General features: G+C 36.2%; 1 protein-coding gene across 12 annotated transcripts in view; it reads left to right on the top strand.

The window, feature by feature from the left end:
• Positions 1-17,637, top strand: part of LOC115767430 (heterogeneous nuclear ribonucleoprotein L) — a 145,104-nt gene that overhangs the window by 25,710 nt on the left and 101,757 nt on the right. For all 12 annotated transcript variants that reach the window (XM_030711712.1, XM_030711714.1, XM_030711709.1 and 9 more), the window contains exon 3: positions 15,725-15,862. In XM_030711712.1, the coding sequence (XP_030567572.1) occupies positions 15,725-15,862 (138 nt within the window). The remainder of the gene's footprint in view (positions 1-15,724; positions 15,863-17,637) is intronic.

Here is a 17,637-nt window from a genome sequence, read left to right as displayed (position 1 = left end):
TCACACCTCACCCTTACCCGTCTGCAGGGTATCTGTCAGTCGCATAGTCTATTCAGTCGCACTTTACCTTAATATTTTATTTATTTTCAAGCGATTTCTGTATATTTATTTCTGTTTTTTGTTAGCTTACAATTTTTATTGCTGCATTGGCAGAAAAAATATCATGGCCAATAAAAACAAAGTTGAAAGGAAAACATTGATTTATATAAAGGTAGACTTTTTCATGAATTTCTTTTTGCGGTTTTGGCTGCAATTGCAATTGATTACGATTGCGATTAATTAAAATATACTTTATTTATTCATGTGATTAATGCCATCCGCATGAAAATCAAACGTGCGACGCACTTTTCAAATATGCCACAAAAAAGGCTGCTCATAAATAAAATTATAATCAAAATATTGCGCTAAGTGCCGCATTGATTAACTGTTGAGGTCAGCGGGAATTCGGTTTTACATATATATAAATATATATTTCTGTATATATATTTTCGAGATTAATTATAGTAATTCGATTGTCGCGCTGATTGGATCACTATAAAAACAAGTAAGAGCTTCTAGTCGGGAGCTCCCGACTAGGAGATACCCTGAACCCTCTTCTTCCAACATCAAATGCATATATATATTCTATTTTAGAAGCTATATGTCAAGTTTGGTGACTCTAGCTCTTATTATTTACCAAAATTGCCCAAAAAACAGGATATCGATATCGATTTTTATCGCTTGCTTGAAACGGAGTAAGTTATCGATTATCGGAAACAAACTCGATCTGCGCGGGAACTAGGAGCATCATCATCTAAAATTACAAGTCTCTAGCTCTTATAGGCTCTGAGATCCTTGCGTTCATACATACGGACTGACGGACGGGCGGACAGACGGACAGACAGACAGACAGACAGACGGACATGGCTAGATCGACTCGGCTATTGATGCTGATCAAGAATATATATACTTTATGGGGTCGGAGATGCTTCCTTCTGCCTATTACATACATTTGGCTTTCGCACAAATACAATGTACCCTTATACCCATATTTAATGGGTTCAGGGTATAAAAATACACATATATACAAATGTTAACTGTTTAACATGGTTTATTAGCATTTAAGCATATGTTAAATAATATTAATTTTTTATTAATACCAATTTTCCTTCTCTCTCTCTCTCTCGTTTTAGGTAAGTTTCAATGTTGTCGCTTGATGTTAATTAATTGTCGGTATGTTGCAAAAAAATATATATTTAAGTACATTGCATTGGTTTTATTATGTCAGTTTATTATTGAAAGTGCATCAGAAAGAAATGCTAAAAAATGTTCAGAATGGGTGACAGTTAGAAATTGCGTTTTTTGCGATTTTAAAGTCATAAATAACTTTGACAATTTTTCTGTTTGAATCTTGATTTGATTTGTAATTAAATTTCATTTCATACATGGTCTTTACATCAAATATTGCATCACAAAAGTATTCCTTTAATAGCTAAATTAATTAATTATTTTTCACAAATTATTAAATTATTAATTAATTATAATATTAATGAAAATTAATTAAGTAATTTTCATTAATCTGCTAAATGAAATTTGACTGCTTTTCTGTATAAATTAAATTTTTATTAATTTCTTAATTTTTTAACATTTTCTTAATAAATTAATATTTCTTAATTTGATGGTCATTGAAAATGGTCGTTAAATAGATGTGTAAAAATAAATGAAGTTTTTTAAAAGCGATTTAAGCACAAATCCTTGTGAAAATTCCTTATTTCAAAATTATTTTGATTACTCGTCCTTCACATTAAACATTTTAAATTAATTTCTTTCTAAATTATCTTCAAATCTTGTCCTCCATGGTCACATTTAATAGTAAGTCCCGAACATTTATAATTTGACGCTCGTAAGTAAGGACAAATTCATAATTTACAAAGTGAACTCAGCAAATATCAGTTTATCTTCAGCTCTGTGCTCTCTGCTTACATAAATTAACTCAATTTTAGCAAAACTGAAGATGTATTTGGGGAATATCTTTGTGCTTAAACTTGCTCGAATAAGGTCTACGATTTCTATAGTTTTTTTCGCTCAATTCTTAATCCAAGTTGTCGAGTGGGTTCACTTGCTGAGCATGTTGTAGTTAGCGGAAGCAATTGCTAAATTTGCCGAAGCTCACGTTTTCGACTGATAAAGTGGGCTCAAATATTGTCTGATAGCAGACATATGCTTAAAGTTTACGATAGGATGCCATACGATATATATCTGTATATAATTAAATACTGAATACCGTATCGTTGGCCCCATTTTATTTGTTTTTATTGCTGTTGATTGCATTTGATGCAGCCAACCATGGCAAATGCTTTCTATATGCTCTGCCTGTAAGCAGATAAAAGATAAAAGATATGGTATTTATTTAGCCAGCTCACTTTTGCAGCGAAAACAACGTTTGACAGTTCGTTCACACCAAACGGCAGCGCAGAAACAAACAACAAATTTCACTTCTCTTCTCGTTCTTTTTTTTATCGTAAAATATTTTAATTGTGCTGCGGCTCAATGCGGTGTTATCAGTAGAAAATTTCACAAGACCCACAACAACAACAACAGCGTACTGGCATGCAAAACAAACACCTATGGAAATAACAATCTAAATAAATATATATATATATATATATATATATATATATATATTTGTTTGTATATATATGTGCGCATAAAATGCCAAATATGTGGGCTAAATAAAAGTCGGCCATAAAATGCTCTAAGAAGTGCCCAACGTGAAGTGCTTGCTTACATAGTTGGGTTAAATATTTTGATAGAGCAGAGTTTTTCGGGTTTGGGTGTGTGGAATCAGTGGAATGCATTTTAAGCAAAGAATGCAATTCATTAGCTTGTTATTGTTTGGAGCGTTGGCAAATAGATGGGCATTTACATGGCAAATTGAAGAACATTTAAGAAAATATGCATCCGATGTTTCAGTATTTGTTTAAATAGGTAGAATAGAATATGGCAATAGAGTTTTCATTGCTTAGAGCTCGTTCTTAGCTTCAATAAGGCATTCGCTGCTGAATTTGAACCAGCGACTTCTCCTCTTGCTATATTCACAATTGGTTATATAACATATAATAAAGTATTGGAGTTTCCATTGATTCGATTTCGTTCATAGCTTCAATAGGGCATTCGCTGCTGCATTAGAACCAGCGACTTCTCGCGTACGCGTTACGTTCTTCACAGGAAGGTCGAGTTTTCCTAAGCCCAATCTTGCTGTTCACTTTTAAACTGATAGCTGGGTTTCCCAAGCTTTCCCAAACTTTAGGCGTACATTTTTCCAAAACCTGATCTTTGATTTCATTACCGATCCAAAAGCAGGCTTCTGCAAACTTTTCTCAAAAGATTTTCCAACTTTTCAGCCCACAAAATCAATTAAAATGCCATTCACAAGGTTCCTCTCGTCCGTTTGCGATATTTAAAATAACCCACTGCATAAATAAATGTCTGCTTTACACAAAATTAAACGATTCCCGCAAAGTTGAAGCACACAAAAAAAGTATGTTAAAATATTGATAAAAACAATGGCAACAACAACAGCTGGGAAAATGTTGCAGAAAAAAAAAAAAAAAAATAAATAAAACAAACAAAAGTCAAAATTGAATAAAAGTAAATATACAAACAGAGACATGTGTTAATTTGCAGCACAAGTTGTTGGTCAAGGGGGGGGGGGGGGGGGGGGGGTTCGTTGGAACGGGGGAACGTATAAAGAGTTAAAAACTTTTTGGCAAATTGCTGACAAACAAATATTTAATGCAAGTTGAGGCACAGTTGAAGCTATCAGGTGTGTGGGCGTGTGTCTGCACTTTGCTCTGCTTCTTGTGCGATGATTAACACATTTTTTTTAAATGCCCTTCTGGAGGGTATTACGATTTTGTCATGAAGTGTGCAACGCATAGAAGTGGAGACATCATAGACATTAAAGAGTATATATGTATATTCTAGATCTGCTTCAATAGACGAGTCGATATAGCCATGTCAGTCTGATTCTATGCAATCTAGGCTGTTAGTTATAAGGTCGTCTCGCTATATATGTCGGAACTGAAAGGATCGGACTACTATATCATAAAGCTACCATGGGAAATATCGATAGAAAGTAGACTCTTGTATATTTTAGAAGTGACTATGCTCCTCGTATATATGCAAAATCTTATCAAGATCGGACTACTATATCATAAAGCTGCCATTGGAACGATCAGTGAAAAGGCGAAGTGGGTTCTTGCATGTTTTCCAAAATATTTCCATAAAATTCACACATCTGCAAAACACAAATGTCTAGAAGAGTAGTAAATCTATGGCATGCTGCAGATATTCTTACTTTCCCACCCTTTTTTCTTAAATATTCATCTTTGGGCTTCACGAATTCCAGTTCGGAGTTGGAAACCTAATTTAGTTGCGGCTGCACAAGAAAAGTAAATATTTGCCCAGCGTTATGTGGCCGAGTCTTCCGGCCAGCAGTGAAATCATGCCGAGGCGCCTCTCTCCCCTTTCGCAGTGTGCTCCTTGGGGGAGCAGCTCGCGTTTCGCACTTTTGGGGCTATTAAAGTGGGTGTTGAAAGATGAAAGCGGGCGGCTGGCAAGGAGGGAGTCGGATAGGAAGCATTGTTGCTGTTGCTTGCATACTCAGTCGTCCGTCTCGTCCATCGTCGCAGGTGGTGTTGATTATTATGGGTCTATGTCGGAGCTGTGGCTAAATGTAATTTTTATAGCGCTGCAATTGCTTTTGTTATAAATTTTCCACACAGCACAACATGAAGTACACACACAGATATGTATATATATGTATGTATATATCTATATTTTTTGAGCTGTTTTCCACTTGCCGCAAAATGTATTTTTGGAGCAGAAATTTTCCCGGAAAATGTTTGTACGCCGTCGTTATGGCTCTGCGCGCTGACAAGTGTGTGTGTTTGTGTGTGGTTTAGTGGTTGTTTAAGTTGCCAAGTGGGCAATGCAAATGATCAACTTCAAAATAAAGAAAGCAGCGCATTAAATAAAGATTTTCAAGATTTGCCCAAGGTGGATTCATGTAAACTGATGTTTTAACGAGACAGCTGCGGATTACAAAGCTCTTACGTTAAGACTGCGTGTAATGCAGGAATTTGTTAAGCAACTTAAAAGATTCATTTTACTTAGCCCAAGCAACACTTGAGCGATACACAAAAAAACATAAATAAATCCATTCATAATTGAGCATTAAAATTTTGGAATTTTTCAAGAATTTTTCGCTTTGATATCCATTAACGTAGCATTTAACTTAATCAGATATTGTTGCCTTTTTGATCAAATGGTTGCCACAAAAGCTATATATCTGTATATAGATATATGTATATATAGAAATTGGCAGAGAGCCTAGAGTGAAAGACCATAAGGGGCTAAAAATGTATTCCGGCCTGTAGCTGTATCTAGATCGTAGCAAAATTGAAAATTGAAACGATATAAATAATTTCCATGAGATATCTAGACGTGAGGTTGTAAGAGATTAATACTGGAGAATTTTTGGAATTTAATATGGTTATATTGGGTCGAATGTAGAGGATTTTTAATGCAGCTATGTTGTTAAAGGTTTATGTAAGATTAACATTAATATCTGAATAAAAATACAAGTTATTTGTATACATATTATAAATGGTTATCGATTATAATATATATTTAAATAATATGTTACAAAAGTAACTGATGATATAAAGTTTTCAATGCATATATATTTTCGTCATGATCAAGATAAAGAAACATATAAATTCAGTTCTTACAATCAATGTGGGATAAAGGCATTGAATAAATTTATGTATATTGAGTTTTATAATAATAATATTATGTATATTATATACATTAGTTCATATCTAAGAGGCCAAATATCTTCAAGTCCAATAAGCATACCGATATATTTTTCCGCAGCTATTCAATCTAGAGGCAGCACAATTGACCTATATATAAATGTATATATGTCATAGTGTATATATTATTAATGTATTGTATTGTAGTATACTATATATATAGACTATTTAATCACATATCATTATTGTAGTTGTACAATATATATAATACCACATATTTCCATTCTGTCACATTTATTTTCAAAGTGGGCGCCGACACGTGCCTAAAAGATTTATATAAGATGCTTCAACATGATCCGTTCTGCTCAATTTCTGTCAGACCACAAAATTATGTATAAAACAAAAATCTCATGAGGTAGTTCAATTACGTGGATGATGGTATTTTTTTTTTTTTGTCAAATATAGAGCGCATTTTTCAGGCATTGACGTAAAAATGCTAAAAAAGAAAATATATAAATTCATCAACAAAGAAATTGAAACACCTTGAGTTCAACAGAAACAACAACAACAACGGCAGCAAATAATCGTATGAAGAGAAAACAATTCACAGCAAATTTTCAATTGTTGCCCGTCGCCGCCCACCGGCTTGAGGAGAAGGTCAGCTACCACCTCATCCGACCCTGCCCCCGCTTTCCATCACGTTTTACCCCAACGCATGACAGTCACAGATTGTGTGAAAATCTGGGAGATTTGTTGCGTTGACGTTTCACTATAATTTTCCTAGTTTGTGTTGTGCCACTGCCCCCTGCCCCCTGCCCCCTGACAGTCTGCTCCCCCCTCCCCGCTGTCTGCTGCTTCAGCTACTCAGCCACAACACAAAATGCATAATTTAGTCGAATTTTAGTTAATTAAATTTAATAAAATGATTTGTGGGCGAATGTGTAGCTCAATTAGCTATTGTATCTGGCAGATACTATTTTATTTTTTGTTTTCTGAGGCACAGCAAATCAATTTTTACACACACACACACACACACACACACACACACACACATAGATGGGCAGGCATTTTATGTGGTTTTAAAAGCATTTTCCATAAATAAAAATTATGAAAAGCGAAAAGCAAAACCAACAGACGAATTAGTAAAGATTTTCACATGAAAAGCGGCGCGTAAATTAAGCGCAGAGAAAAGAAAAAAAAATAAAGAAGAAAACAGCAAGAGGAAGCAGCACATGTAGAGAAAGAAGCAGAGGCAGATATATGCGTGTACGAAATGAAAATTGTTTTATGTTGCGCCGTGCGCCACGACAGAATTTTCCACATAAATTACAAGAGCAGACGCTGAGGCAAAGTCAGCGGGAGAGAGAGAGGGTGCGGGGGAGGGGCAAGAGGGGGCATTAGAGAAAGGGATAAAGTCTGTTGTCAGAAGTGATCAACGCTTGCCTCAGGCCTGTCTATATAGAGGGACTCACATGCTGGACGCTGCCTCAGCCTCTGCTGCCTCTTCTTCCTATTCTTCCTCTTCTTCTGTGCACGTCAAGTGAACTGACATCAAAATGACGAAAACGCAAATCAACAGCAAACAGCAAACAACAAATAGAACAAAAAAATACAAAAAAACACAGAAAAAGGAAAGAAAATTTTTGTTGAAAAGATGGATGGATTTATGGCTGGGCATGGGTCGTCTGCTGGGTGGGTGGGTTGTGCTTGTCTGCGGCCTGGCGAGACCATCTTTACACACACAAATTTTTTCTTGTATGCCCATTGAAAATGTGTAAAAAGGGCATGATGGTTGTGTGCAAATGTATGTACCAGACAAAAGGAAGTATTTCCGGGTGCCATAGCGTATATTCTTGATCAGAATCAATTGTCGATCGAGCATTGTCCGTCCATCTGTCCATCAACCTGTATGTCTCTCCGTTCGTTAGTCTCTCCTGCTGTCCGTCTCTCCGTCCGTATGCACGGTCGCATCGATCTCAGCAGCCATAAGAGCTGGAAATGTGAACGTGTGTCTTCCTAGTTCAAGCAATCGATAAATATCGATATCGATATACTGTATTTTGAGCAAATCTCTTTGGTGAAGTGTCTTTCATGACATCGAGAGTAAGGGATTTTAACTGTGTGATTTTTTAATTGATTTGTACTGAAGTTAGGGCAAAGGTGTTGGTAGGGCTGGTTTATGTAGGGTATTCCCTAGTCGTGCACTCCCGACTTTGTTTTCTTTTTACATTTTTCTTCTGTTTTTTGTTTTTGGCTCTCCTTTGTGGTCACCCCCTGCGGTCAAAGGGTTAAGTAATGCCGTGTCTGTAATTGAGTGACCTTTTTGGCAAAAAGGGTCGCTGTCTTCGACTTTGTTTATATTAATAGAACTGAGGCGGGGTTGTAATTTCTTGCGGCTCGTTTAATGTGCTTTGCATTACCAATTTCTCTTATCTTTGTTTATAAATAACGTGTATATGGTTGTTATTCCTTTTACTTTGTGTGTTCAGCTCTTGTTTTTAGTTTTCTTGCAATTTTGAAGGCTCTTTTCTTTAGAAACTTTCAATAAATTTGGTCAAATTTATACATAATTTTTCTGCTGTAACTTTAGAAACTAACCTAAAATTCATTTTCTTAATAATTGTATAATTATTTTAAATTTTTTCTTAAAAAATGTGTATATTTATTCTTCAAAATGGTCCCTTGAAAACCGCGGTGGGCTAAGCGCATAGTTTAAGCATCAAAATCCCGTGTAGAAAATATAATGTTTAAAAATGTGGATTTCGTTTTCACGTGAGATCTATTTCCTTCTATCTCTCTCTTTATATATATATATTTTTCTATTTACATCTCCATAGGTCTCTCTCTCTCTCTCTCTATCGCTCTTTCTTTCTCTCCCTCTCTTATCATCACAATCTTCTTCTATCTTCCCCACTATCTCTATCTTCCACTCACCCTCTCCACTCTTTATCTTTCTCTCTCTCTCACTCTCACTATTGCTCTCTCTTTCTCTCTATATATATCTCTCTCCATCTTTCTCTGCATCACCCGCTCTTCATCTCTCCTCCCTCTATCTCTTGATGTTCCTTGTCTCAAGCCAACTTTTGCCCATTCTTCATTTACCGCAACTCGTAAACCTCTTCATCAATGGCGGGGCTTAAGCCGCCACATAAATCCCAATTGTGGCAAGCGCAGAGACAATCTTAAGCTCTGCACGCCTTTTGCTCGTAAGAAAAATGTGTTGGCAATCTGTGAACTCTAATTGAAAATCATTTGAAAAGCCAAACACAAACAACACAATTGTCGCATGTCGTACACACACACACACACACACACACACCCTTCGCAAAAATCAAGTGTGATGCCTGACAGCTATATACGCGGGGCGCGGAAAAGAAATTGCGACACGAGCTAGAAAAAAAAAGGAAACAAAATGAGGAAGAAAATCAAACGTTGAACTAATGACAATTTTCAATGCTTCACGCGTTGCGGGGTAATGTTACCACGCCTCCCCACCCCCTACCCGCTCCAGCACCGCAACGCCCCCATGCTGTGACTAATGAGCATTGCCGACTTAGATAAGAAATGAACTGGCCGGAACAGCACATTGCGAATGTGCGGCTGAGGAGCGGTACAGGGCGGGGGTAGTTGTTACCAAGTAGCAGCAAAAAGATTTGTGCCAAAAACTAAAAAAGATACAAATACAAATACAAAAGATACAGCTACATATAGGTGTGGTGCACGTGTGTGTGTGTAGTGTACAAATAGATAGATTGATGTGTGCGTGTGTGTGTGCACATATTGTACTTATGTCATTGACGAGATCCGCGGGCCAATACGCTCTGACGTGTTCTGGCCACACACACACGCACACACACACACACACACAAGTTGATACAGCATTTGCCCAGAGCTGAGCAATGCCAATAGAATGCGAAACGAACTCTTGCCTGATATTGTTTAAAAGGTTTGAAGATCTAAAATCTTGGCCCCATACATGATTGATGGATGCCACAGCAAGTAGTTGCCTGGTTTGTACAAAATTTGTATCTTACAGATGCGAATGCGGCTACGTTTACACAACTTACACATTGCTTCATTATTTTGTGAAAATTATTATTTGTTTTTTCACTCGGGATGTGTTGTGTGTTTGTCTGGCTGGCCTGTTGCCACTTGACATGGACTTTTTGATGTTTTTTACTTGGCCCAATACGCAGAGACTTGGCCAAATACAGTTGCCCAATGCACGCAGGCAGCAGGCAGACAAACTTGTGAGTCCAACAGGCGCTCTTGTCGCTCAACTGCAGCATTTAATTTCATTGTTGTTGTTGTTGTTGTTTTTGTTGTTTTTGTTGTTGTTGCGGCTGCTGTGTTTTAATTAAATTTCGCAATGCAAACGTTGAAGAAAACATTTTGTAAATTGCATTTCATGTGCAATACTCGTTCGACATTTGCCGGCCTCGTCTCGCACGCGCACATATGTATGCTGTTCAGTCGAGGGGCAGGCGGTGCACAGTTTGATGCATGCTGCGTCTGCTGGCAAAATACAGTGCAACTAATTGCGAGTAACAAATGCCGCCTGCCTCGCGTGTTGCTGTCGCCTGACGCAGTTCTAGCCAAAAAAAATAAATAAAAAATAAATATTTGCATTTGAACATTTTTGGGCGTCGTTGCCTATCAAAATGAAGGGCAGCAACATGTGCCTAGCATGCGGCGGCTAGCTGCAACAGCAACAGCACGACAGCATTTACGTCGTCAGTCAGTCAATCAGTCAGTCAGTCATTCACTCAGTCTGTCAGTTATTGAGACAGTCGCCAGCAGATGTGCGGCATCAGGGGTTTTGCTCCCTTGTGACAAGTCTAATGGGCTGCAACATTTAATGCAACGATTTTTTGTTGAAAGTAGACGAAATTATTTTTTAAAATCTTATAAAGCCTTGTCTAACAGATCCGACAATGCTTGAATATAATGACGTTTAATTTTTCTTATTCAGCTATCTATATATTTTGTTTTAATACCAGAATACCGAATGTATATCTGAAAATTACCTTGAATGAACATAATCAAATAATAAATAAATATAATTTGTAAACTCTCGTTCATCACGTGTTTATAATGAATTGCTTGTAATTTCCTTTTGTTTCTCATCGAATGCGTTTCTCACACTTTGCCCACAAATAATTTGCACCTCGCAATTATCATGTGCCAACTACAAATCAATATATAGATCTATGTAGATCTCTGCATATTCTCCAAGTCAGTTTGATGAATGTCAATACATCAAGCGCACTGACAGCATGATAGACCGACTCTTTGCCCATATATCTTTGGCTATTTATATTGGCTAGATTCTTTATCTGTGAGATTTCGCAATTCAACTTGCTGCAGTTCAACTTGCAACTCAACTTGAGGCAAGTTTTCTTTGCTTTTCTTTTAAATTTCTTGGCAAAGATGCATTTAAGCATATTGTAAATGTATCTGTATCTTTAGCTGTCGCTTGTATTTGTATCTTTTTAGGTGTATCCGTTGAATATGTCGCCGCGCACTTTATAGCGTGTTTTTTTGACCATTTGATCAACTGTGAGTGCAAATCTTTTTTAGCTCGATGCAAAACTTATTTGCACTGCTCTGTCCCCCGTCACATAGAGTGCGTCCGACAATTCGTCTGTTCGTCTGTCTGTCGGTGCAGACCCTAGGCGAATAGCTCGCGGGTAATTCATCTTCATTTCGTTGCGGTTCGAGTTGAAATGCGCCGTGGTATGCAGCCACGACACCGCCGCGGCGACCGTCCGCGCGGCTATTTTCAAATCGTTCGCGCCGTTGTGCCAGAAATGTTTCAAATGCTTTTCAGAAAAGAAAAGGAAAACCAAATTACGAATAGAACAACTTTTCGAATAGCAGCAAAAACAAATTGAGAATAAATAAAACAAAATCAAATTTGAAATCATATTTTTTTCCTTGCCATGCACTTAAGCCCAAACCCGGTCAGGCGTACATCCATCAATCATTTCGCTTACAGTTTCCACTTAGTTAAATTTTTTTTTTTTTTTTTTTTTTTTTGTAATTTAATCAACAGTTTCCAGTGTCAACGTCGGCTTCTCCTTGCGGGTGGGCGTTGTGCGCACGGCAAAATATATGATCTTTATTATTATTAAAGGCAAATTTGACAGAAAACAAATGTTTTCTAGACTCGCCTTGGGCTTTTCAACATACAAATTGTGCGTCAAGAGCGTTTGAGATTTTTTGTTCTTCTTGCTTGCTTCTCCTTTTTTGATTGAAACCCCTCGCGCTGCTGCTTGACGCTTGCTAGATTATATTACAAGGTAAATACAGATTTTGTGGGCACTTGGGCTCATTGGGAAATTTGTGTGTGTGGAAATATTCAAAAATTGCCAATAATGATAGTTCGTTATGCTGTGCGGCACATGATAAACTCTTTGTACTTGAGGCTTCTTGTGAGAGAGTCGAGCTATAGCAGGCTTTGTCCAAGTAACGCTAAACAAAAATGTTTGTTTAATGAGAGTCTATGAGCTATGCATATTACATCTTAAGAGTTTAGCTATAAAGTGCATTTTTTAATCCTAATAATAATGTGTGTATCCTCAAGGAATAATATGTGTATATATCAATCTTCAAAATACTTCGAGAACTATTAGAAAATTAGCTGTATCTTTTTCTATAACATTTTTAATTGATTTCTTACAGAATCTAAGTTGAAAACTTAGCTTTAAACTATTACTAGAATATTCTGATTGATTCCTTACAAAATCGAAATAGAAATTTAAGTAACTCGAGATATAACAACATAAATACTTATAAATATTCCGAGAGAATTATAAAATTAGCTAAAAACTATTTCAAGAAAATATCCAGATTGTTTCTCCTTACACAATCCTAATCGAAATTTAAGAAATGCAATTGACAAGCTGCAGAACAGGCTACCTTTGTACTCAACTGTGAACTGTAATCATGAGAGCTGTAGCTGTCTGTATGTCAATTAATTTGAACAATTTACAAGCTCGCTCGTGACCTTAAGATAGCCCCCTGTGATATTAAAGTACAGCTCGTGCGCAACCCTTTGGCTCATTAAAGCTACAGCTTTGGGTGGTTAAGAATGCGTCACAGCAGCAGCCAGCGATCCATTAACCTAATTACAAGCCCAGGGAAAGAAAACAAAACTTCAACTGGGAGCTACTTAAAAGCAGCGCATAAAAATAAAATAAAACAATATGTTAAAAAAAAAGGTTAAGTAGTGAGCTCGACTCGAGCTGGCGGGAATGTTGTGAAAAATGCAGCAAATTAACTAAAATAAAAAGCCAAAAAATTACACGTGAAAGTGGCATCAAAAGTCGCAGCAGCAGCAACAGCAACAGCGGAAAACAAAAATCAGCAAACGCTGGAGGAGCTGAAAACTGGTGTTGGAAAGTTAATCAAGACAAACGCTAATTAGTTAATGAATTGCTGTTTAAGGAAAAAAACAAATGTTATGCAAGAACTGACAAAAAAACCGAGATAAAAATGGAGAAAGTTAGACGGAACTCGACAGAAAGGAAGCTTTAAGATACCCTAGGATCTAACATTTAAGGAGAGTTACGATAAAAAATGAATTAAATTGCTAGGAAATATGAGATGAGCGATTCTTATAGATATTTTAGGATCTGATACGAACGTTATGTTGGCTTAACTTTTAGGTGTAGGGAAGCGATTAATCTTGACCTATAAGATGATGCATAGAAATTCTTAAAGATACCCTACGAGCTGATATAAAAGAAGGGTAATAAACAACATATGAAAATTAGTGAAAATGAAATTGAGTCTTAAAGATACCCTGGGAGCTGCTGTTAACCCCATGCAGGCATAACTTTCCGTTTATGCGTGGTGTATGAGATCATTCTTCAACTAATAGATATACATAGGATATTTTTACTAAGTACTATGCGATTATTTTTAAATAATAGTTACTACAGAAAATCTAATATAAAGGAGAGCTATGATACAAAAATGAAGAAAGTTAAAAGGAAATAAGAGAGCGAGTCTTAAAGTAACCTGATCAACGCGTGTGTGAATTGCTTTCAGAAAGTCTGAAAGTAACTGAAGACGGACTATACAAAAGATTATGCGAAGTATAGCCTTAACTTTATGCTGGCATAACTTTTTAGTACTAAGTATGCGATCATTTTTGAACTGTTAGATAATTGGTAAATCCTACACAAAAGGAGAGTTGTGAAAAAGATAAAATAAAATTAAAGGAAATTAGCTAGCATATTTAAAGTCTATGTCTCTATTTCATTTCCTTTAATTTTCTATATTTGTTTGTCGTAGTCTAGGGTATCTTAAAGGAGATCTACCCTTTAATGCTGGCATAACTTTGCTTGTTAAGTGCGCTATCATTTATGAGCTTTTCGAATAGTCATATATTTAGCTTATGTCACTTTTTAGTTTTCAATATAGGGTATATAAAATGCCAACAGCTTCACGTGAGCAAATATACATTCATATACAGCTACATTTTCAGCATTTCCTGGCATATGCCCCAGTTAATTAGCGCGAATATCGACGCATGTCTGGCATTTTGGTGTCAAGTCTATGAGGCCAAAAACAAGCTTCGCCGGCTCCACCAATCAGCCGCCACCTGTCCATGTGTACTTAACACACCTCACTTCCTCCCTCGCCCACTTACGCTCTCTCCCTCTCGTTAGTTTCTCTTGCATGTGCAGCAACAGCGTAGTAGCATTTTTCTCACCTGCGAAAATTGAAAATGTTTGCCTCTTGCGCCCGTCCTGGCGGTGCAACTCGCAAGCGTTGATTGACATTTGAACGTGACATGTACATGTTTTACCTAAATTCCGCAATTATTTATAGAGTCCCCTCCAACAAATTATGCGAGCTCGCAACAACAATCGAATAGTAGCCCTGCTTTTTGTTGCTTTTATTTTACTTATTATTATTATTATTATTTCTTATTTTTGCACGCATTTCGCTGACAGCGTCAATTAACGTGAAAAACTTATGCGCAAACTTTGTTTTATTTTGACTTGAATTTTTCACAAATAAATAGCCAACAACATTTAAGTCGAAAATAATTTGAAAAGCTGAAAAATCAATTCGTTTTAGCTGGCTCAACTTGCATTTTGGGCCATTGAAAATGTGTTGTGCACAGCATTTGACAGGCAGTCAGCGAGCGGGCAGCTGGTTTGACATGAGGTCTGGCAACTAATGGCCAAAGACATTCAATGCATTGATTTTTTAGTTGAGACAAAATTGAATAGAGGAATGCGTATAAAGCTTAAAAGTATTTTGATTTTATGAACTGAGGTCAAACGAAAATATTTTGAAATCTCCAATGCTACGATTTACAAGTCACGTTTAAGTACATGTTCAAGCAAAGACAAACGAAAATTTTTCAGTAACTCAGAAAATTTAAGCGAAAGCATAAGTGTATTTGTGCAAAATTTCAAACAAAAACAAACAAGAAAGTATAAAGTAAATTATAACAAGCTACGATGTTTGCTGTAACGCGGTAAATAATATAACGAACAAATCTCCTCCTATTCACCTCGTCTAATCGTAAAACTATTGCAGCTTTCTTAATTATGTGGACCAGTGTAAAGCAATTGGCTCGAACATATATAAAATTCTAAATCGGAACAGTTTTTATCGCATGGTTTTTAAATCTTCAATCATCTTTCTGCTGGGCACCTATGTGACAAAGGAGTTTGAGGCACATGCGTTAATTTAGTTTCAATTTAGTAATTTTGTGTATACAAAATTTATTATGTTTTGAGTCAAAATAAACTAAATCGGAGCACCGAGATATATCTAAATGGATATTAAATGCATACATGCTGTCTTTTTATTTGTTAGTTATACTATATAAGCCTAATAAACTTGCATTCACACTTATATCAAATACTTATATATCTGTATATATATATTACTATTTACAGTCCACACAAAATCAGAGTCAGCAGCAAGCACTACTGAACAAGTCAAACGACGACCTAAGGAGAAAGCGTCCTGAGACTACACGGCCAAATCACATTCTACTCTTCACCATCATAAATCCTTTCTATCCTATCACAGTTGTAAGTACACACAAAAATTACTATATATATACTATGTACATCAATTTTAATTTCATATACTATATTTCTATACATCTCTTGTTGCTATTGTCGCCATTGTTGTTGCTCATTCCTAGTCTGAGCCTTAAAGCGCACAATCTTTTATGTATACCCTGTAATCATAGAGTTTGACAAAGGGGCTTGTTATAGATACAGAAAGAGCCGACAGCAGCTCGAATTAGGTTTTTTATACTTTTAGTGTGAACTCAGAGTTTGTTAGAGCTAGTTCCTGAATATTTGATATGTTGGTTTTTATAAGCCAAATAAAGATATATTATATTCAAAAAAACTAACCCAAAATGACAAAGAATCTGAGGTTGGAAAAAATCGAAGAACTGAGTTTAAAGTGTGTGTGCACTTGTGTATGTAAAGTTGTTCTTTTACAGGGTATTTGTGTGTCGATTATAGTTACATTACACTTTTTAAGCTATTTGGTAGCAAAGTTTTTGGCAAGGCGATGAAAAACTGAAATCCATGGCAATTTGTTGTGAGTGGCTGCAAAAACTTGTCACACACTTGAGCAGAGCACAACAAGGATATATATATACATATACATATATATAAATATATATGTATAGTTAGATGTGTGTGTGTGTGTGGCCTTTGGTGTGACAACAGTTATTTGCCACACTGTTGCCTCTTTGGCGTGCTTAAGAAGTGGCAGCTGGAGGGCGCTTCAAGTTGTTGTTATTTTTTATTATAGAGGATTTTTCATTGGCTTTGCGGCACGTGTGTGTGTCTGTGTCTTTTGTGAACACTTGGGCACTGCTCGCTCTGTGGCTTTCTGGACATATATATATATATAGATATATGTCCAGAAAGCCACAGAGCGAGCAGTATATATATATATATATATATATATCACGATTCAGCCAGAATTTGTGTGACATTAAAGCGACAACAAATAAGCAATAGCCCAAACACACACAGATTTCGCTTAAGCATTTGTGTAGCTGAGTGTTTAGCCCGAGTGCATTGTTAGACGTGCAACAACCTGCAGCTGCAGCAGCAACAACAACAAAATCAACAACAATTAAAAAAAAAAAACACTGCAACAAAAAAGCATAAAAAATGCATGAAGTAGTCAAGTGTTTGCCATGCTGCAATAAAAAAACTTGAGGCCCAGCTCAGTTACAGATTGAAGAAATATGACTGCAGTTACACAAATGTACATTAAAGAATCATAAGCAAATCATAATTCAGACGAATTTCTAAATGCCCTGTAAAATTAAAGCATTCAACCATGAACTGTAGACAATTTTAAAGGGTTTTCAAGGTTCTTGGCTTTATGGAAATTTAAAAAATTTTTATTTATGAATTTTTGCATTGAGAGAATTATTGAAGTTGAACAGAATTATATATCATATAGGGTATTAATTTTTAATTCTTTTATAGTTTCCAAATAAGTCTACAAAGGTTTCTTCTATTACATATATATTAAATTTTTCTGATATAATTATTTATATATTAGAGAAAATCACGACAAATTCATTTAAATACGTTTTTCATTTCCATATGAAGAACCAATTTGGAAAAATGTACATTATAAGTTTTAACGCAAGAAGTATCGTAACAAATATGCCCATCACTGTTGCTGTACAGGGTATACATGATACGCGTATTCACACTTTTGTTGGCCCGCACTGACACAGTTTATTGTCTTTTTAGCAAAGGCAAAACATTTGGCGGCACAACACAAACAAAAGCAGCAGCAGTAGCAAAAAAAAAAAACCTGT

The sequence above is a fragment of the Drosophila novamexicana genome, unplaced genomic scaffold, assembly GCF_003285875.2.
Source record: "Drosophila novamexicana strain 15010-1031.04,08,12 unplaced genomic scaffold, DnovRS2.1 tig00001395-arrow-arrow-pilon, whole genome shotgun sequence".
Taxonomy (NCBI): domain Eukaryota; kingdom Metazoa; phylum Arthropoda; class Insecta; order Diptera; family Drosophilidae; genus Drosophila; species Drosophila novamexicana.
This window is presented reverse-complemented; position numbering and strand designations above follow the sequence as displayed.